At 40.8% G+C, this 21,349-nt stretch overlaps 1 protein-coding gene across 1 annotated transcript in view; it reads left to right on the top strand.

The window, feature by feature from the left end:
- LOC145344555 (ankyrin-2-like) overlaps nucleotides 1–20,939 on the top strand; it is an 831,416-nt gene extending 810,477 nt beyond the window's left edge. Inside the window, exons 49-53 of the mRNA XM_080191753.1 lie at nucleotides 7,780–7,863; nucleotides 8,067–8,231; nucleotides 10,288–10,467; nucleotides 13,441–13,532; nucleotides 19,224–20,939. Of these exons, the coding sequence (XP_080047879.1) occupies nucleotides 7,780–7,863; nucleotides 8,067–8,231; nucleotides 10,288–10,467; nucleotides 13,441–13,532; nucleotides 19,224–19,407 (705 nt within the window). The 3' untranslated portion in view covers nucleotides 19,408–20,939. The remainder of the gene's footprint in view (nucleotides 1–7,779; nucleotides 7,864–8,066; nucleotides 8,232–10,287; nucleotides 10,468–13,440; nucleotides 13,533–19,223) is intronic.
- The last annotated feature ends 410 nt before the right edge of the window (nucleotides 20,940–21,349 follow it).

Below are 21,349 nucleotides of genomic sequence, written 5' to 3'. Positions count from 1 at the left end.
CTTTATTCTGTCACTTTTTAAGCTATTATTATTTTTGTGCCATTGAATATTTGTTGTTTCTTTTGGTGGCTTCTACCATTTCAAACGTTTTGCTTGTGGATGGCAAATTAAAATGATCAGCAAGCGAGAATTTTTCTTGTACATCCAATCCCACATCCACATGAAAATCAAAATAGCCTATCTCACTTTCAATCACCTCTGTCTCTATTTCACTCTTACGGTCATTGACTCTCCCATCGTTGTCTTCACCACCTCTAAACTTGACTTTACCATTGCTTTTTTTTAGCAGCCTCCCCAACTTATCATACATAAATGCACACTTGTGCAAAACTCTACTTTTTGCATTATATCACGCATTAAATTCCAAGCACCTTTCAGCTGATTTTTCTAGTCAGCCTCCACTGATTCTTCAGCACCCAGTGCATTGATATAAAGTCCTCATCCTCATCTGCAAATCCCTGTAGTAAGTGAAAGCCACATCCTATTTGTAATGGATTTTCAGGACTCGAGTCAAGCCCACACTCGTTACACTATAGTCTATTGTATTTTGCTTATGCCCCTTAATTCAGGAATTTTCTTACTGACCCACGCCACTTTATCTCTCTTTATCTTTCAAAATTTTCTTCAAAAGTTCTCTTTTCCATATAGCCTTGATCACCACTCTGAACTATGCCTTAACATCCCACAAAACAGCTTGGAATTCTCTTCTATATTAAATTGATTGTCAGCAAATAAATCACAGATGCATAAAAGCTGTATTGGTAAGGGGTTGACAGGGGTGAAAGGTAACAGGTAAGTGAAAATCTGAAAATGTGCCTTTAATGATATTTAAGTCCGTCGACCATGTACATCCCTAGCTCTAGCTAGGTTGCAAGATGGCGCACCTACAGTAATTTTTGCAGAAACCCTATTTCATGTGGGAATTTAAAATTGGACCCAAAGCAATCATTAGGCTTCCTGTTGAGTGTGTTAAGGTAGTATTGATAATTGCAAGAAGTTCAGTTATAATGAAAATAAAATGAACAATATTGTCAAATGCATTATGCAAGATACTTGCATTATTCTGGAAAATCCCATTGAATAAAAAACAGAAGTTAGCTTACACAATTGCCAATGGATCAATGGAATTAGTTAATGATAGACAAAATTAGCGAATGCAGTCCACAAAACACCAGTAGAAATCTCAGAATTTCATGCAATAAAAATGAATTTGATTTATTTCAAACCAGGGTGGCAGGTGGCTTAATGGTTAGCACTGCTGCCCCACAGCACCAGGGACCTGGGCTCGTTTCCTGGCTTGGGTCACTGTGTGGAGTTTGCACATTCTCCCCATGTCTGTATGGGTTTCCTCTGGGTGCTCCGGTTTCTTCCCACATTCCGAAGATGTGTGGGTTAGGTGGATTGGCCATACTAAATTTCTGCTTAGTGTCAGGGGAACTAGATAGGTTAAATGATTGGGGTTATGGGGATAGGGCCTGGATGGGATTGTGGTCGATGCAGACTCAATGGACTGAATGCTTTCCTTCTGCACTGTGAGATTCTAACCCCTTATGACAGCATTTATATACAAATCTGTTGTGGGGGGAGTGTTAGAATTGACAATTAAGGAAGTTATAGTTGGGCAGTTGGAAAAATTGAAGATAGTGGGGAAGACTCAGCATTGTTTCTTGAAAGTGAAATCATTTTTAACCAATTTATTGCCGTTCTTTGGAGGAGTAACATGCACTTTGGATAAGGGGGGGAGCCTGTGGACATACTGTACTTGGATTTCTAGAAGGCATATGATAAGGTGCCACATCAAAGGTTATTCCGGGAAATAAAAATTCATGGTATATTAGCATGAATAAAGATGGCTACCAAAAAACAGAGAGGATGCATAAATAGGTCTTTTTTCTGATTGGCAGGATGTGGTGAGTGTAGTCCTGCAGGGGTCTGTGCTGGGACCTCAACATTTTACAAGTTACTTAGTTGAGGGACAGTGACTAGATTTGCAAATAACACAAAAATAGGTAGGAAATATGTTGTGAAGAGGACTTATGGAAGTTGCACTTGGATATAGATAGGTTGAGTGAGTGGGCAAAAATCTGGCAGATGGAGTGTAATGTGAAATTTTTCACTTTGGCAGGAAGAATAAATAAATGGAAATAAAAACAGAAAATGCTGGGAAAATTCAGATCTGGCAACATCTGTGAAGAGAAAAACAGTGTTAACGTTTTGAGTACTTATGACTTCTTCAGAGCCAGTGAGAGGGAGAAATGTGATGGATTATATACTGCATGAGAGGGGGTGGAGCAAAGTAGAAAGTAAGTGATAAGTAGGAGCTAGGAGAGATTGGACAAAGGTATGTATGGCACGAGACAGTGGATGTGATAATGGCAGTATAAAGGATTATGGAATGTGCTGATAATGGTAATTAAAGTAAGATGGCAGAACGTGTTAATATGAGAACAAAGATCAGTGCTCAGTGAAAAAGAAATGGCAGATGGCCGAATGGGGGAGGAATGCAGTGGTTGCATTGGAACAAAAACATTTTTTCATTTTGAAAAAAAGAGGGTCAAGAGGAGGAGAAACTGATGCACTCAATGTTGAATCCTGAGGACTATAACATTCCTAATCAGAAGATGAGGTGCTTCTCTTCCAGTATGCTTTGGGCTTCATTGGAACATAGCAACAGGCCAAGAACAAACATATGGGATGACAGCAAGATAAAAAGTTGAAATGGCAAACACCAGAAAAATTCAGAACTGAGCAAAAGTGTCCCAAAAAGCAGTCACCCAGTCTGCGTTTAGTCTTAGCAATGTAGAGGGAACAGCATTGGGAGTAGCAAATACAGCAGATCAAATTGCTGAAGACGCAAATGAAATGTTGCTTCATTTGAAAGGAGGGTTCACAGCCTTTTGGCATGGGTTGGATGAGAGCATTTGGAGGAAGGGGGGCAGGTGGTTTGTGTGGGTATTCGATGGATGCAGGTTATGGGGGGATCGAGGAGTTTGGGAGGATTGTCGGGCATGGGTGGGTTGTCAGGCATCAAGATGGTAGTCAGGTGATGGGGGGGTTAGCTGAGCATGTCAGAAGGTTAGGCTGTTTGGAGGGTCAGGAGGGTAGTTGGGGGTGAGGAGTAGTCAGTGCAGAGTTACTCAGGAATTAGCAATGATTTTAATCCCTCTAACTTTGCTAGATTCTGCTTAGAAAGTGGATGGTCTATAATTTACATTGGATGGTTCCTAATGCAGGGTAACTACCTATCGGAAACTTAAGCCTTCTGGTCAATTCCATGCAATCCTGCATGGTGACTTCCAGTGGGTCCCCGAGAACATCTTCTGAGGTACTTCTAGAATGCAAACCCCCAGGAAATGCAAGTTCTGGGCCCATGTTTTTTTTAATTAGAAATTTTTGAAGGTTCTCACTATTCTACTTCACTGCATTGTTAAATGAAAGAGTAATTTTTGCCCTGTTCCAACAGGATTGTTTGCACTATTAGAGGATTCCCACATCTATTTATGATTGTCTTATGAAAGTCTGAATGACAGAGAAGATTTGAACTAGTGTAAAGACACAAATTAATTTTCCACCAAAAGCATAACAGGATTTTATGCATAATGGGATTTAGTAAAGATATAGGCCATGAGGTTCTGCAAGGTTGCATTTGTTTTTCCAGCACAATTCATCTAAAATTTGCCAAAGCAATGCAAAGATTGATGAATTGTAAAAGCAATTTTATGTTCAGCACAATTCAAATTTCAGCAGTGTTTTGTGCTATTTTGCATTGCAATTAAAGCCAGCACCTACCGCAAAACAAGTGATACTTCCAACTGAATCACTCACCTTGGTAAGTTTCCACTAATGACATTCATTTGCTACTTTCAAGGATGGTTTTCAATACAAGGGGAGGTGCGATTTTCTGGCCTTACCACATCTGGCATGACTCGGCCCCAAACAGTTTGCCATTGTTCTGGTCCCTTTCTCTGACGCACACCGATTCTCGCCCAGAAAGGGTGAGAGTCTGATTAGCAAAAGTAGCACTTAAATAAACTGAGCCCATTCAATGCTGTATCGTCCTAGCTCCCAAATTCTTGCAATCCTTGGATGCAGAGCAAATCTGGCGAGAATCGCTACTGGTCCCCACTAGCGGAAACCAGGCATGATGGCTATGCCAGAGGTTCAGAAACCATTGAAGCCCCTGGATGGTTGGAGACAATGCTGGGCAGTGCCACTGTCCCAGGGCAGTGCCATGGCCTTGGGGGGGTGTGGGGCCTGAGTGGGGGTCAAAATGGGGTGTTATGACAGGGGTCATGAGGGGGTGCATGTCAGGGTCGTGAGGGAGATGCGTGTCAGGTGTCATGAGGAGATTGCATGTTGGGAGGCTGTGCAGGGGATCTATTGGGAGGTCCCTAGTACCCCAATCCATGTCAGAAAGGGAGTAGGGAAATATGCCACCAATGAGAGAGGGGCTTCTGATGTCTGTGGGAAGAGGGGGTCTCTCAGTGTCGTGTGAGATCAGCACGTTTTCAAATTGGCACCTGACCACTTTGCAGCTGGTTGCACCAGTGTGTTTAGGCCCCACCACGCATCTCACCACTCCCAAAAAAATGACTAAGTATAGGGTGATTGTGGCATTGATCACTCTGGTTTTCACGGTGTTATGGCACTAAGTCATTTTTTTGGGAAAATCACTGCCAAGAGTTTATTGGGTGCATGACATTTGGATCAGGATGGGAGGAGTGTGCAGTTTATCTTGCCCCACTACTCCACAGGTCGCATTATTAGTTTCAAGTTTTATTGCACTCACCAAAATGGCTAATTATTTACCTTCATCATTGTTAGACCTAGAATAAAAGAGACTTCATCCAGTCTTATTTCAATAAAAACAGAATAATTGATTTATTATAAAGCTAATTTTTTCCCAAAAAAGTTGCAAGAACTAATTAATCACAATTGTAACTGGAAGTATAACTATCTATCCCTTTCAAAAAGCTTGCATTCACACATACAATGCACGTGTGCGCGCGCGCGCACACACACACACACACACACACACACACACACACACACACACATGATGGACAGTTGAAGAATAGACCTTTGGGCAAAGAAAGGATAAAGTTCACAGGATTTGGACATTGTCGATCTGGAGCACCCTTGTGTGAAGACGGATCATTAGTCCCAGTAGAGTCCTGAAGGTTCTCACCGAGGGAACTTCAGAATAGAAGAAAAATGAGCCGGATCAATCCTTTTCACCTCACCCTTAGAGGTTTTCAAAGACAGACAAATTCTATGGAGATGTGGATTCCTAATTGGATACTGACAATCACACAATTTTAAGCAAGACGATGCTGGGCACTTTTTTACTTTCCTAGTTCAGTCCCACCTGAATTCGGAAAACCAGTTCAAAACTTAGAATCTCTTCTGTCATGTGATATCCAGTAAATCACTAGCCTTTGCTATTAAACCATTTTTTCTCCTATCAATTAAAATAACTGCAATGTAAACAAGCAAGCAGCTCTCCTCAGCCAAGTGTCATGCTGAACAAGTGATTTATTAGAAAATGCATGTTTGGTTGCAGTCCAAAGGTGAACTTATGGCCTTTTTTTAAAAAATCCAAGAAAACATTGCTCTAAAAATATGATTCTAATAAAGCACCTTTTTATAAGCTTTTAAATATTATAAAATATTGAATTTACTAAACTAAACTGACTGCTTTTACGACAAATGAAATGATTTTTAAAGTCATTTTTAATGATTTAAGACTGGATTTGTCAGCCTCAACAATACATTTTTTTGTTACTAAACGCATTTTCAACTGTATTAATAAAATAGCATCAGCTTACTACTCTCAGATGAAGGATACTTTTAAATGCAAAAATTAACCAGTTGTTTGGGCGCCGTACTTACGCCAGGATATTTTGGCCTTGGAAGGAGTGCAGAGGAGGTTTATTAGGCTGATGCCGGAGTTGAGGGGGTTGAGCTATGAGGAGAGGCTGAATAAACTAGGCTTGTACTCGTTAGAGTTTAGAAGAATGAGGGGAGATCTCATTGAGACGTATAAGATGATGAATGGGATGGATAGGATAGAGATGGAGAGACTCTTCCCGCTCAGAAAGGATAGTAGGACTAGGGGGCACAGCCTCAAGATAAAGGGGGGACAGTTTAGAACAGAGTTGAGGAGGAACTTCTTCACTCAAAGGGTGGTGAATCTCTGGAATTCTCTGCCCGTTGAAGTGGTGGAGGCTGCCTTGCTAAATATTTTTAAGACGCGGGTTGATGGGTTTTTGATGAGAGAGGGGATTAAGGGTTATGGGGAGAGGGCAGGAATGTGGAACTGAGCCACGACAGATCAGCCATGATCTTATTGAATGGCGGGGCAGGCTCGAAGGGCTAGTTGGCCTACTCCTGCTCCTATTTCTTATGTTCTTATGAGCTCTAAAATGCCCCTAGATTTTGTGGATGTTTTTGGCTAAATTTTCATGTATGGGTGGCAGGACTAATCCTGCCATTCTGGTCCTACCTCCCTCTTGAGACTATCAGCTGGCAGGATCTTCCAAAGGTCCAGGCATGAAGGTGGGCCTGCCACCAAAGAATGTAGGCCTGAGGTGGGAGTAAAGGCAGTCTGAGTCTGAACTCAGATTAAAAGACCCACCTCTGTTCCCAAAAAGCCTCAGCCCAGGGCTTCAAAGACAGTCAGCAACTCACTTTTCAGTGTTAAATCCTTCACTTTAAACCTTTCTGAGCACCAACCACTCACCACCTCACCCTCATCACCTCACCCTCTTCACCTCACTCCCTTACCAATTATCCACATTAGGAACAGAACTCACAAAATGTATTATAAGAGTTGGAATCTATTGAATAGCCCATAAAACTCGCTGAGAAAATGACCAGATTTCAAAATCAATGTTTCCCAGAAAAGGGGAAACATTCACATTTGTTTCACAAAACTATTTTACTCCAATCCAAGGTTCACATCTGCATGCAGCTGGTGTAAAACCTTCTTGCAACTAATGCCTGCCCACCTACATAGAAATTTTAAAAAATACCGAGGGTGAGCTCTTTATAAGCCCACAACACTGTCAATTTCATTCTTCATGGAAGTGTGCAGGTTGAAAAGGCCACTCCCTCACTCACCTCCATGAAAAAAGAACGGTGGCTGAGTGGTTAGTAGTGCTGCCTTACAGGACCAGGAACCCAGGTTTGATTTCCATCCTGGGTCACTGTCTGTGTGGAGTCTGCACGTTCTCCCTGTGTCTGCATAGGTTTCCTCCCACAGTCCAAAAGACATACTATTTAGGTGCATTGATCATGCTAAATTTTCTCTCAGTATACCCGAACAGGTGTTGGAGTGTGATGACTCAGAGATTTTCACAGTAACTTCATTACAGTGTGAATGTAAGCTGACATCTGACTAATAAATAAACTTTGCTTTAAAACATGGCAGAAATGGAGGTGGGTTCTTCAACTGCCCTGTTCAAAGGTCATTTTCTTTTCAGCCCTGACTCCATTTGGTGCTGATCAGGACCAGGAAAATTCAATGGTATGCGAATGAATTTGAGCAGAACCCTGAATAATAAATTCACATTGAAGAGGTAACATAATTTTGAGCAGAATTTGTGCCCAGATTGTTGATTGCTCTATGTTCTGTGTTTAATTTGGCATCATGTTTGGCACAGCAATGTGGGCCCAATGACCTGTTCCTGTGCTGTCCTGTTCTATGTTCTATCTTCATGCACTCAGAGAAAAATCTACATCACTGTTTGACATTAACTGAACTTATTAATTTCCTAGGCTGATGACATGCCTGATATTCTACCAGAGTCGGTAACGGAGGAACAATACACAGATGAGCATGGAAATACCATTGTGAAAAAGGTAATGCAAGAGTCAGCGTGACTAATCGTGATTTGCATTCCCTTTATTCTCATATAGGTGGAGGCAGGAACATTGACATACACATACTTCGTTTCATCTTTTAAAATTACCAGAGTAATTGAGGAATGACAAGTGATACAATAAATTGTACATGTATGAGTGAGCTATTAAGCATTTATTTTCTCATTTTCCTTTTCCTTCAGGTTACCAGGAAGATTATCAGACGTTTGATTTCACCTGATGGGACTGAAGATGAGGAAGTGATAATGCAAGGAGCAGAGCAAGAACCAATTACAATTGAAGATGGTGATGGATTTTCAAAAGTTTTAAAACGGACTGTACTGAAAAGTGATAGTGAACAAACAGAGGTTAGCTTTACACCTTTTTCCTGACTGATTTTTTACTTTCTTATCGATTGGTCATTTCCTAAATGTTAATATAGTCGCTGGGTGCAATTCAGTTCAAATCAGTGAGGATATGCGGCAGGGATACATTTTTAATTGATGTCAATGGTCAATTTCAATTTTATAATTCACATATAATTTATATCTAATTTAGGAAAGTCACTGGTAACAGCTCTGCAGCAACATCTAAGCTGTAACGAAATTTATTTCTAACCAGAACACCTAACCCAAAAACCAAGGACAGAACTTAATGCCCCCACAGGTGGCCAGGATCTAGCCTCCTACCCTTTCTTCTTGGCCCACCCACCCTCCCCAGCCAGTGGGCATCAGCCCACAACACTCATTCCTTCCACAGTCACCATTAGCTTCAGCCTTTCAATGATGCCAGGCCACAGGTGCATTCATTATCAGCAGCAGCATTGCTCCATTGACACTGGTGGGCTTTGGAAAGCTGCTCGTTCCTGATGGGCCAGTTGCTCTTGATGGGTGATACTTACTCCCCAAGCTCCTAAATCCTGGCAAAAGCTTGATAGTGGATAATTAAGTGCCTGAAGGGCCTTCCCCAATGCAGCATGATGGGGGACTTTTGCGAGGTCTCCATCCTGGAGCGAAGACCTCATTGCCAACATTAGATTCTGCCCAAAGATACCAGTATTCAAGCTTCAAAACAGAAAAAGTGTGGAACACAAAATACATTAGTTGACATCTAAAATGATAAAATATGGGTAAACATTTTGGATAGAGATCATTTAACAGAATTGCAAAAAAGGAATGAGGTGAGCCACTTCATAGAACTGGCTGAAGTAGAATGGGGAAAATAATTGTTGGTCTGTGGCAGCAGTATTGACACCACAATTGGTTGTAGCACCCATGGCCTAAATTTTAGGATTCGTTGCCACTTTATGCTTTAATGAGCATTGATTGGCATTAGGTGCAACTTTTCCCCCTAACGAGGGTGCATGTCCTGCTTTGGACAGCTGCTGGCCAATCTGATTGGCACCAGTTTTCCGGTCCCTGCAGCAACTGCACCACAGTTGCCAGAAGAAGAACTGAATGGGACTGCTTGACACTAAGTCCCGGGAACCGAGAATCCAGGTAAGTATAAGAGATCCTGGTGCAGGGAGGGCGGAGATGGATGGGAGATCCTTCTGAGCCTGTTAACCTATACTTTCTTAAAGTGAATCAGAGACAGAGCTAGATAAGCAATTGTGAATAAAGAGAAACTGAACACCAACAATGAGCCCCCACTTGACTTCATAATTGCTCATTTAGAACATTTTTTCACAAGCAGTGATCGCAGTTATTTTTGGATTTGGCTCAATTCAGTACGTTTGCGTGTTAGCAACTTCCCTGAGAGAACTCATTTTTGGCTGTAGCCCTCAGGCTGCCCACTACCTATGGCATCCAGCTTTTCCTTACCACTTCACTTGGATCCATGGCTGTGGCTTCCTGCTTCTGGCTATTCTTCAGCTTCTGCTTCAGTTGTGCTGGTGAATCATGGCACCAGCTCCCCAGCAGGAAGTGGATTTGAGTAGAAGAGCAGGAATGTTTATAATAATTACAGCTGAGTTTTCAAGGCCCACACATCCCAATTTGGATCTAGAGCCACATAATTTTAGGTGTCAACTAATGTATTCTGTGTTCCCCACATTTTCTGTTTTGAAGCTTGAATACTGGTATCTTTGCAGAGTCTAATGTTGGCAATGAGATCTTTCCTCCAGGATGGAGACCTTGCAAAAGTCCCCCATCATGCTGCATTGGGGAAGGTCCTTCAGGCACTTAATTAACCACTATCAAGCTTTTGCCAGGATTTAGGAGCTTGGGGAGTAAGCATCACCCACCAAGAGCTACAGGCCCATCAGGAACAAGCAGTCCTCCATTAAAATCAAAGCCATGATGTGTTGTGTATTTTCTGTTTTCATGCTATTTGTGGTCAACTGGTCTATGCCATAAATATTTCCACATTTTATTTTCTTTATAGAATACTTAATATTACAAAATCCTCTGTGTGTACCCACAGATGACATTTTCAGAACCACAAGTGGCCTCTGGCTCTGAATTCCAGTCTGAGCAGGTAGAGGGTCGCAGGGTCAGTAAGGTCATCAAGACAACTGTTCTCCATGGAGACAGAATGGAGAAACACCTTGGAGACCCAAAGTTAGCTTCTGACCTTCCAACAGCCAAAGATGATTTTAATATGGTATGATGTGCTTTCAATCCTTACCAGTGCCTTTTCATTCACTGTAACCTTTTTTGTTTTTACACAAAGTATAATTCAGAGTAGAAATTCTGCATCATATGTAGCAGATAAAATATTGCAAGTGTGAACTATTTGTTTGGGCTAGTCATTTCACCTTGGAACAATGCACACAGGCTCACATTTTGAAATCTAATTTAATCTTGACTGCCTTTTTAAAATAATTTTTCTGGATAAAACACTTTTAAGCAAAGTAAACAGCTTATTTCTGAGGTTCTGATGGGGAGCTAGGCAGTCCATCTCACCTTGACTAAACAAAGAACATTATGACCTACGGTACAATTTGCAACTTGGCCACTTTCTGCCCTATTTAAATATGTTCCTGATACAATCTATGGATAATTTTGAAAAATTATTTGATTTTTATTTCATTCCCCATTCTGATTTTTTTTTCCTAACTTGGGATCTTGTATGAGTGAACAGGCAGATGTCTTTGTATCTAGATCTTTCCTGTTCTCAAGTTGCCCATCAGGAAGTGCGAAAGAAACCCATATTGACTGATACTTTGATTCCTTCCTCTCATGGAGAATCTTAAGTGTTAATAAATGTTCTTTCATCATTATATATTCCTGTTCAAAGTGACTATCAGTAGTCTACTCCTGTTTCTCCTGTCACATAACTTTCAAAATCTGATTGGATTCAAAAACCTAACACCTATGCATCAAACACTGCCATCATGGTTCCCCTGAGAGCAGAAAATATGATTCAAATGCAATTAATTATTCCATGTGCTGCCACTGCTCTGCACAGTCAGGGAGGAGAGACTGAAACACCAACCAAAGAGGAAAGAATGTTAAGAGCATGAAAGACTTGAGTTGTTTTGGACAGGCTGTAACTGGCAGCAGAGATGGACAAAGCATGTGAATGCGATCTGCAGAATAAACTACAATACTATGCCCTACTTGCAACTCCCAAATGGTAATATTATAATTTTTATTCTCACAAATGCCAACCATATATACAGCAATCAATGGGAGAGTATTTTGGTGCAGTAAAATGACCTCTGTCAAAATAGTCTGCTAAGTAAAGATTAATGAATGTAACTCATAACCGGTATTGACCTTAGTTCCCTTGACAACAAATTCAATGTAATGGCAACAGGTGAATGTATTTTATAATGCTTGCAGAACATTTCAAGAAATATGTGCAGGAACATCACAGAATTCAGTTGCATAGACTGTTCAGTGACAAAACAGTTGAAGGTTCAGATTTCATCTATCGTATGAAACGTTAATACTGATGGCATCCCGGAAATGGCTTAGAACGATGAATACACAATGCCAAAACAAGTGAAATTGCTTGATTCATCCTGAAACATTTCTTAATATATATAGCATCCTCTGTAGGATGTTTCCTGATCTACAAACCTAATATAATCAGCAGGTAGGCATTGACAAACCAGCTCCAAGCCATTGACTTCCAGATTTTACCAAGGCAGGGCAAGGGGTTGGCAGTAAACCTGCTCCCAGGAGGTGGCTTGGCTTTTAAAATATCTTAGTGAGGCTGGAAGCAGATTTGTCTGTGGCCAAACCAGATTCATATGTTTGAAACCTGACAGCTGCAGCAAGACAAAGAGCTCCTTGGAGAAGCCAAGTGCCTCACAGCACTCATCACGGCTCATGAGGAGGAGCTGTACCATCTCCTGATTCAAACGCTTTGCCCCCGAACCCTTCCCCCCACAAGCTCTGACACTATCCAACCCCCTCCCCATTCATATACCAACCCACCCCAAACCCTTGGATTAGACTCCTCATCTGAAAAATGGGAATTGCACCCCCTTTGGGATCGTTGGCATTAAGGCTCCATAGTACATAGGAAACCTAGACCTGGGGTTTCCCACATGTAACCCTGTCCCTGTCCCATTCCCATTCCCATTCCAAGGTTCCTAGCACAGTCAACATCCCAGGGTTACCATTAATAAGAAACTGGACTAGATCAACTATATAAATTTTGTGGCTACAAGAACAGGCCAAAGATTGGGAATTCTGTAGTGAGTAACTCACCTCCTGATTCATCAAAGCCTGTCCACCATCTACAAGGCACAAAGTCAGGAGTGTGATGGAATACTCTCCACTTGTCTGGATGAGCACCGCACCAACAGCACTCAAGAAGTTCAATACCATGTAGGACAAAGCAGCTCACTTGAATGGAACCCTATCCATTACTTTAAAAATTTACTAGCTCCTTCACCAATACACTGTGGCAGCAGTGTGTACAATATGCCCTGTAGCAATTCACCAAGGCTCCTTTAATAGCACCTTCCAAACCCACAATTTGTATTACCAAGAAAGACTAGGGCTGGAGTCATATGGGAACACTGCATCCTGCAAGTTCCCCTCCAAGCTACACACCATCTTTGACTTGGAACTATACTGCCATTCCTTCACTGTCACTGGGTCAAAATGCTGGAATTCCCTAACAGAACTGTGGGTGTATCTACACCACATGGCCTGTTACAGTTCTGGAAGGCAGCTCAACACCACCTTCTCAAGAACAATTAGGGTTGGGAGTAAACACTCGCCTAGATAGTGATACCCATATCCCATGAAGACATTTTTTTAAAACTTCCCCAAATAACAGCACATGTACCTCAGTACTCTTTGAAAACTGATAATTAGTTCAAATAAAAATTGCAATCCAAGTTTTGAATATTGGAATAATGAGATTAATCTAAGAGTAACCCTGAGAATAATGAGACAAATGATCAACTAAGCAGCAATATAATTTCTCAAGCAGTCTGAGAACTTCTTTGGGTCGCTTAAACACAGAAAATACTGCAGGTTTTCCCACTTGGAAACGCATGACCATTGTGCATTTTTTTTTGTTTCTTATTCTTTTTGAGAGGTGTATGCAGATTGTTAGTGTAGCAATGTATGTAGCTGTTTTATGTGCTTGTGCTGTTTTCCTTCTGCTCAGGCTCTAAGTTTTGCAGGGAACCATGGAAAGGTCCACATCCCAAATGTAGCTCACAGAGAGATTGTAAAAGAGGATGGATCAGTTATTAAAAGGTTTGGGTTACTCTGTAGCATTCTTGTTCTTTTCAGTAGGTAGCATTACTAACCAGCTAAACTCTGGTGGAGGTCTGCCTGCACCTCTTACCACTCGTGAACGAGCAGTGTTTGGAAAGTAGTCACAGTGGTGTAATTTAACATAATGTGACAGGCATATGCTAACAATTAATCTAGAGGAATTGCATGTAGTTCAAAACTTGCTGCGGTATTTTAAATTAATTTGTTGCACTGAAGTGCTTTTTATCGCAACTGTTAAACTATAAAAGCCGTATGGAAACTGCTGGCAGATGGCATTGACTGCAATAGTTTCTATCTAGGAGAAAAGATTCAAAATGCGAAAAACTATTGCACTATGACTCTGTGTGTTATTTTTAAAAAGTACATTGTGAAACCATTTAATCAAACAGTACAGAAAACTGTCCTATCCTTTAAATAATTTTAAATGAATAATTAGGACACATTACCAAATTATAATTGCAGTTTTATAATGTATTAAATAATATTCAGTCTGCATAGAAAGCGTTATGCAGCATTACTTAATAGATGTACGGTAATAGAATACTTCCTTACAACATGCATTTCACTCTTTATTCTCCTATCTGAATGCAGAAATTTTCTATTTACATAAATGATTAAGGGTACTTCAAAATTTCCACCTTAAATGTTCTATGTATTTTTTGGGAGGGAAGGTGAGGTTGAGATTCTTCCAATATTCTCCATTCCTCTGCAGAAGATAGTTGGCTGGGATTTTTGAATACCCAGCTATAGCAGGAATTGGCCAGGGTAGAACCAGCAGCCAAGAGTCTGGAGGTCTGGAGTCTGGAGCCATGATCTAGAGGAGGGAACCGAGTGTAGGGTGTCGAAATTTGCTGATGACACCAAGATTGGAGGAAAGGCAAATTGTGCGGAGGGTGTGGAGAGTCTACAGAAGGATCTAGATAGGCTGGGCGAATGGGCCAGGAAATGGCAAATGGAATTTAATGTTGGCAAGTGCGAGGTGGTCCACTTTGGTAGGAATAATGGTAGGAAGGATTATCACTTACGTGGCGAAAAACTGCAGCAGGCGACGGTGCAGAGGGACCTTGGGATCCTTGTGCATGAGTCGCAAAAACCCAGCTTGCAGGTGCAGCAGGTGATCAGGAAGGCGAATGGGATGCTGGCCTTCATAGCGAGGGGGATTGAATATAAAAGTAGGGAGGTCTTGCTGCGGCTGTATAGGGCATTGGTGAGGCTGCAGCTGGAGTACTGTGTGCAGTTTTGGGCGCCGTACTTACGCAAGGATATTTTGGCCTTGGAGGGAGTGCAGAGGAGGTTTACTAGGCTGATACCGGAGTTGAGGGGGTTGAGCTATGAGGAGAGGCTGAATAAACTAGGCTTGTACTCGTTAGAGTTTAGAAGAATGAGGGGAGATCTCATTGAGACGTATAAGATGATGAATGGGATGGATAGGATAGAGGTGGAGAGACTCTTCCCGCTCAGAAAGGATAATAGGACTAGGGGGCACAGCCTCAAGATAAAGGGGGGGCGGTTTAGAACGGAGTTGAGGAGGAACTTCTTCACTCAAAGGGTGGTGAATCTCTGGAATTCTCTGCCCGTTGAAGTGGTGGAGGCTACCTCGCTAAATATTTTTAAGACGCGGGTTGATGGGTTTTTGATAAGAGAGGGGATTAAGGGTTATGGGGAGAGGGCGGGAATGTGGAACTGAGCCACGACAGATCAGCCATGATCTTATTGAATGGCGGGGCAGGCTCGAAGGGCTAGATGGCCTACTCCTGTTCCTATTTCTTATGTTCTTATGTTAAGAGTCCATTGACTGGTCCCACCATTCTGCTTGATGACTCATACTGGGATGAAGTTCAATGGGTGCTTATTCCTCAGATATGTATCTATCTACCTTCTAAACCCTTGATTTATTTGGCATCCATGCCCTTTGGAATGCCACATTCTCACAACCTTTTGTTACTGACAACACCTTTATCCCATGCTGGCAAAAATAGTCTAAAATGAGAAGGGAACAGGAATCCCAGAATAGCCCACAATATTTAAAATGTGCCCCAATCAGCAGAACTCAGCAAAAATCTGAGCCTATGTCCCTGTTGTAATGAACCCTAATTTCCTTTAATATTTTTGTTCACTTTTTACACTCGTGAGGGAGCTTTTGATGACCTCCATGACCAGATGACTAACGTCTTTTCAGTTATCTCCCTCCATGCCCATGCTTTCCCATTTAAAGTCAAAAGTTACAGGATCTTGCATTTTGTTTTCTGAAACTGTATCTTAGTCTACCAGTATGGATTAGCTCCATACTTAGCAATGTATTTACAAATTGAATCATGAGGATGCTTAACATTTCCCTTTAGTGCTACTCTAATCCAAATCTCAGGAAACCATTTAATGCTGTGACCCTTTGACACCATTCATTAATAGCGCAGGGAAAATATACCCAACACCCTAAATATGGCTTGGATTTTTGCCATGATTGAGAGCCTCTCCATCATGGCAGAAATGGCTGAAATTAAGTCTGATTATTGGCATTTCCTGTCTTCACTGGGATGTGACTCAAGTCGGGTTAAGGTTCATGCATGCGCTTTTTGAGGATGCAGGTGACCACTTAAATCATCAACTCCACGGAATTGAGAGTTTCAGGGAACAGGAGTATGGAGATTAGAACATTAAGATGAGATTTGATCTTAGTAAATGAATTTGGTATCCCCACGGACAGGGTCCCAGGTCACATTTGAGAGAGCTAAGATACCCTTTGGGAGAGGTAAGGCACCTTTTGGGATTTTTAAAAGTGAACATGATTGTGCACTTTTTATGCACACATTCCATAGAAACCATAGAAAATTACAGCTCAGAAGCAGGCCTTTTGGCCCTTCTTGTCTATGCCAAACCATTTTTTGCCTAGTCCCATTAACCTGCACTTGGACCATATCCCTCCACACCCCTCTCATCCATGTACCTGTCCAAGTTTTTCTTAAACATTAAAAGTGACCCAGCATTTCCCACTTTATCCAGCAGCTCATTCCACACTCCCACTACTCTCTGCATGAAGAATCCCCCCCAGTATTCCCTTTAAACTTTCCTCCTTTCACCCATAAGCCATGCCCCCTGGTTTTTTTCTCCCCTAGCCTCAGTGGAAAAAGCCTGCTTGCATTCACTCTATCTATATCCATCAAAATCTTATACGCCTCTATCAAATCTCTCCTCATTCTTTTACGCTCCAGGGAATAAAGTCCTAACCTATTCAATCTCTCTCTGTAACTCAGCTTCTCAAGTCCCGGCAACATCCTTGTGAAACTTCTCTGAACCCTTTCAACCTTATTTACATCCTTCCTGTAACTAGGTGACCAAAACTGTACACAATACTCTAAATTCAACCTCACCAATGCCTTATATAACTTTACCATAACACTCCAACTTTTATACTCGATTCATGGGAAATGTCAATCTAAAAAGCACGGTCCAACTTTCAAGGAAGTGTCCAGCTGCCAAACCTGTCCAAGAAGTGACAAACCTGTCAAGGAAATGTCCAAGGATACGAGGTGAATCGGCATGGAAGGGTTAAGGGTAAAGGATGATGGTTGGGAAGGGGAGTGAGTTGGCACTAAATTGGCAATGGAATATGGGGGAAATTGGGAAGGGTAGAGGGACACTGTTGGCATTGCAAATATGGGGGCAATGGGATGAGTATTGCTGGATTATGTTGGCATAGCAGATAGAGAACAATATAAATGGCTAGAGGAGCATTAAGTTGGCATGGGGTGGGAGGGGATATGGGTGAGGGCATGTGTTAGAATTGGTTGGTATGGATGGAAGATGAGGGTGTTTGTGTAGATGAGGCTTGGAGGGATGTTTTTGTTTTAATATTATTTTGACCTGCATTTGGCAATTTTTAAAGGTCAGGTTCACTGAGTCAGGAAATCACTTGGTTTGGCAAATGTAACCAGGGGTGAAAACTTGAGCCAGTCAGTTTAATAAGTTTTCACTTTTGGGAGTAAAACTTGACACAAACCAATCTGAGCTTTTAGATAAGCAGCCGAAATATTCCATCTTTGTTTCTGTTTCCATCGCATTTTATTGTAAGTGGTGAGATTATCTTGTAACTCTGCTGGTGCCAGTAATTGCTAGTGTTCGATAATTCAGACTTTGGTATGCTGATTGATTGTTTTAATGAAATTGATCTGTAATAATCCTCATTTTCACACAGTGTACTCTCAAAACACATGTTTTATAGATCTGAGTGAAACCAATTTTCTGCTGGTTATAAGGTCCCTATTAACTCCTTAACACTAAACTATACATAATGAATACTGGAAAAACTCAGCAAGTCTGGCAGCATCTGCAGAGCCATGCTGAGATTTTCCAGCATTTTCTGTTTGTGTTGCATTTGCAATATTTTGCTTTCGTTTTAAAGCTATAATGACAGCTGGTGTGAGAAGTGAAAACAAATACATTGATGCAGTAAAGGTTGCTTTCCCAAGTTTGGGATTAAGGCACTTCATCAATGTAATGCAGAGGCAGTAAACTCCATGCTGTATCAATACACCCTAGTTTTCATTTTTATACAGCAGTGTAATTTCAAATCTCTTACACACGCTACAAATCAGAATTAACTCAAACTTCTTGCCGGCTGTAAGATTCCAGTGAGTGGTTGATACTAATATTAGGTGCAGATTCTAGAAAATAGTGTGGAGGTAGGATTTCCAGATATAGCAGAACACCTGCCTCACTGACCTCCAAGCTGGGTCCTTCAATAATTATTTCCCTTCTTTATACATTTAAGAAGCCAATGTCTGTTTCAGGTATCTGCCCGGGACATTGAAAAAAAATGAGTCATGTGAATTTACGCTGCAAGACAAGCCTGTGTAGCCTCATTGCAAACTCTTTCACTGCTAATTTGGAATGCTTGTGATTGTTACTTAGCAGAAAATTGGATGCAACACATGCCAATTTCTACCCTTTCATTCCTTATCACTGACTCACTTCATCTTAAATGTAAAGTTCACTCCCCCTTAAATACACTTGAGTGAGCCCTGAACATGTATTCGATGATGAGGATGGATTATTTTTCCTTTTAATATACTTACTTCTGTCCAAGGAAATTCTTCATTTCCAGAACTTAGCTACCTGTCCACTTGTGCTATTCAGTCAACATTGCCCACTACACTCTGCTGTGCCTTATCTCTGTGGGAAACACAAACGTGCAACTTCAAAATGTGCCAGAAAAATATATGCAAGCTGTAGTTATTTCTTCTACATTGCAATAAAAGGTCTAAGCATGCTGTTAGGGGTCTAGCTATCTGGTCACACACTTGTGGAAATAATTAAAGATTATTTATAATTTAGGAACTCCGCCTACATTTTGCCATGTAAGTCAGGTGTTTCTTCAAATTTCTATCAATGATTTTCCCCTTTTAAGAAGGAAATTGTGAGAGTAAATATTGCATTAAATTATTGTACAACTCAAGGAGTGCTGTGTGTTCTTGGTAGGACAGTTCATGGATTTTGTGGCTGATTAACAAAGTGGCTGTTTGGAAAACAATCATATCCATAAATATTTGTACTCAAGTTTTGTTTTCCTGGTGCCCCCACCCACCCCCAATCTCATTTCCTTTACTGGACTTCCTATCTGTTTCTCTGTTTTCCATCTGCTGTCTTGTTTTCTCCGTCTATCCCTTTTTCCAGGGCGACCATGAGTAAAGCTAGCACACAGAAGAGGACTGTGGTGAAGGATCAGGAGGGGAAGCATATACACGAGGAACGGCTGGAGGATGTGCCTGAAGCACTACAAAAAGATGATCTGAAATACGACCTACAACAACTACTTGGTCGCTTTTGCAGTGAGGATTGGAAACAGGATGAAAAATAAACAACTCAAATCACACATATCTGTTCTGTCAGTACTGCACAGTTTGCTCACATGAAGAAATTGTATATTATTTTTCCCATCTGAAGATGCTGCAGTACCTGTGCGGAAAGGTAGATTTGAATTAGACTTTTCTTTACCGTAAGTAAATTTGTGACCAAAGATGGCATCCATATCTTGGATGACTTTACTGTTTGAACACTAGAGCTTCCTCATATGGCTGTATTAGGAACATGCAAATGTTGCTGCCTCCAATCTGCAACAACTATTTTGAAATTCAGAAAATACTTCATCCACAGGCCTCTTCTCATTTTCTGTTGCAGAAGGACTTTACAACACAAAACATGTAAATAGCAGAAGTGTTTTGGCTTGTGAAACTAAGACACTGCCTACCTTGACTACACCAATCACCACCAAACACGAGATCCTTTCTTCATTGCCGAATTGAGTCTGACTATATGTCGCCATAGTGACAGATTGTGAGTGTGCAGGCCTAGTAGGGAGCACTTAAGAATTTTACAGTCCCTCAAAACTTCTCAAAGCTTAATAAATATGCTAGCACCTGTACTTAATGTATGAGACATATCTCCATTAATTGCATTAGTATGAATTTAAACAGTGGGTGTGTGGCAGGCTACATTTGGTCGTGTAATTCATGCTGCCATACTTGTTTCCAGAAAATTTGCAACTTTCTTCACTGCTTCCAACAAACCACATAGTCTTGCATCTGTGGTCTGGTACTTTCTACTGGCACCTGCACTGTAGATAAGTGGAATTGGGATGAACTTTACACAAAAAAAGACAGGATCCTTTGGTTATTTCAGCATTATGTAACAAGACTGGCTTCTTTTTGTAAATGCATGTAGTATTTATAGCTGTTGTAATCATCTATGCGGTTGTTTAACCATCTTTGCACTGAGGAAATGTTTCAGCTCGCTGCCTCAACAAAAAAATAAACAATTAAAAACAGGAATCAATTATGGTAAATATATAGTATTTTTAACTGTTCAGTTCTACCCTTCAATGTATTCATAAGATTTTATTGTAGATTTTTTTTTAAGTTATTATGGTACAGAATATTTGTTAATATGAGGACAATATCCACTCAGTGCTCAGAGAGTTAAATAAATAAAACTATAATTTACTCACTCGATCAGTGTAGGCAGAATGTCAGTCCAGTTTTGTTTGTGTCAAGGCCTGCACTGACTGACTCTACAAGAACCAACAGAGAGAGTGTTTAACTGTTTTGGCCATGCCATTTGGTGTTACTTGCAGCACAGATGATGTCTCTGTAATTACATTTTGATTTATACCTTTTTTTTGCTGTGTAATCAAAGAACTTTGGAACTGTGAGAAGGAGTGAATTTTAAGTTGACGAATTAGCATCTTGTTCCCATGGTGATAACAAATATTGTATATGATATCTATGAGGGCATGTATTAGAATAAAGATAAATGGAAGCAAACTTAAAAACACTAACAAATACATAGCAACTGCAATGTGTAAAATGGCTGATTTAATTAAAATAAAATGTACAAGTGTTACATGTAATATGTCTGTGATTATTATTTTTCCTCCCAAACGGTAAGATGCTCATAAATGGCTGCCAGGACAAATCCAGTCTTGACCGTAAAATCAAAATGATATTTATTTTTTATCTCAATGGATAGCTTTTTTTGGAAAGAGCTCTAAAATATGCTTTCATCGTATCTTTCAAAATAGTCAGGTTCGCGTACATAATATTCTGTATGAAAAATTATGGCATAGGTCTTGAAACATATTGATACCACAGCAATGTGTGGTGCAGGTAATTAATTATTTAAATTATTAATAATGGGTAAAATTGGAACATACCTTGTTCTGGTGCTACTCAGGCTCCCTCCTGCAACTCTTTCCCTGGCACATCGATGACTGTATTGGTGCTGCATTGTGCTTTCACCTGGAA

This window comes from Carcharhinus amblyrhynchos, chromosome 1 (assembly GCF_965287045.1).
Source record: "Carcharhinus amblyrhynchos chromosome 1, sCarAmb.v2.hapA, whole genome shotgun sequence".
Taxonomy (NCBI): domain Eukaryota; kingdom Metazoa; phylum Chordata; class Chondrichthyes; order Carcharhiniformes; family Carcharhinidae; genus Carcharhinus; species Carcharhinus amblyrhynchos.
Note: the sequence above shows the minus strand (reverse complement) of the source record. Positions and strands in the feature narration are given on the sequence as shown.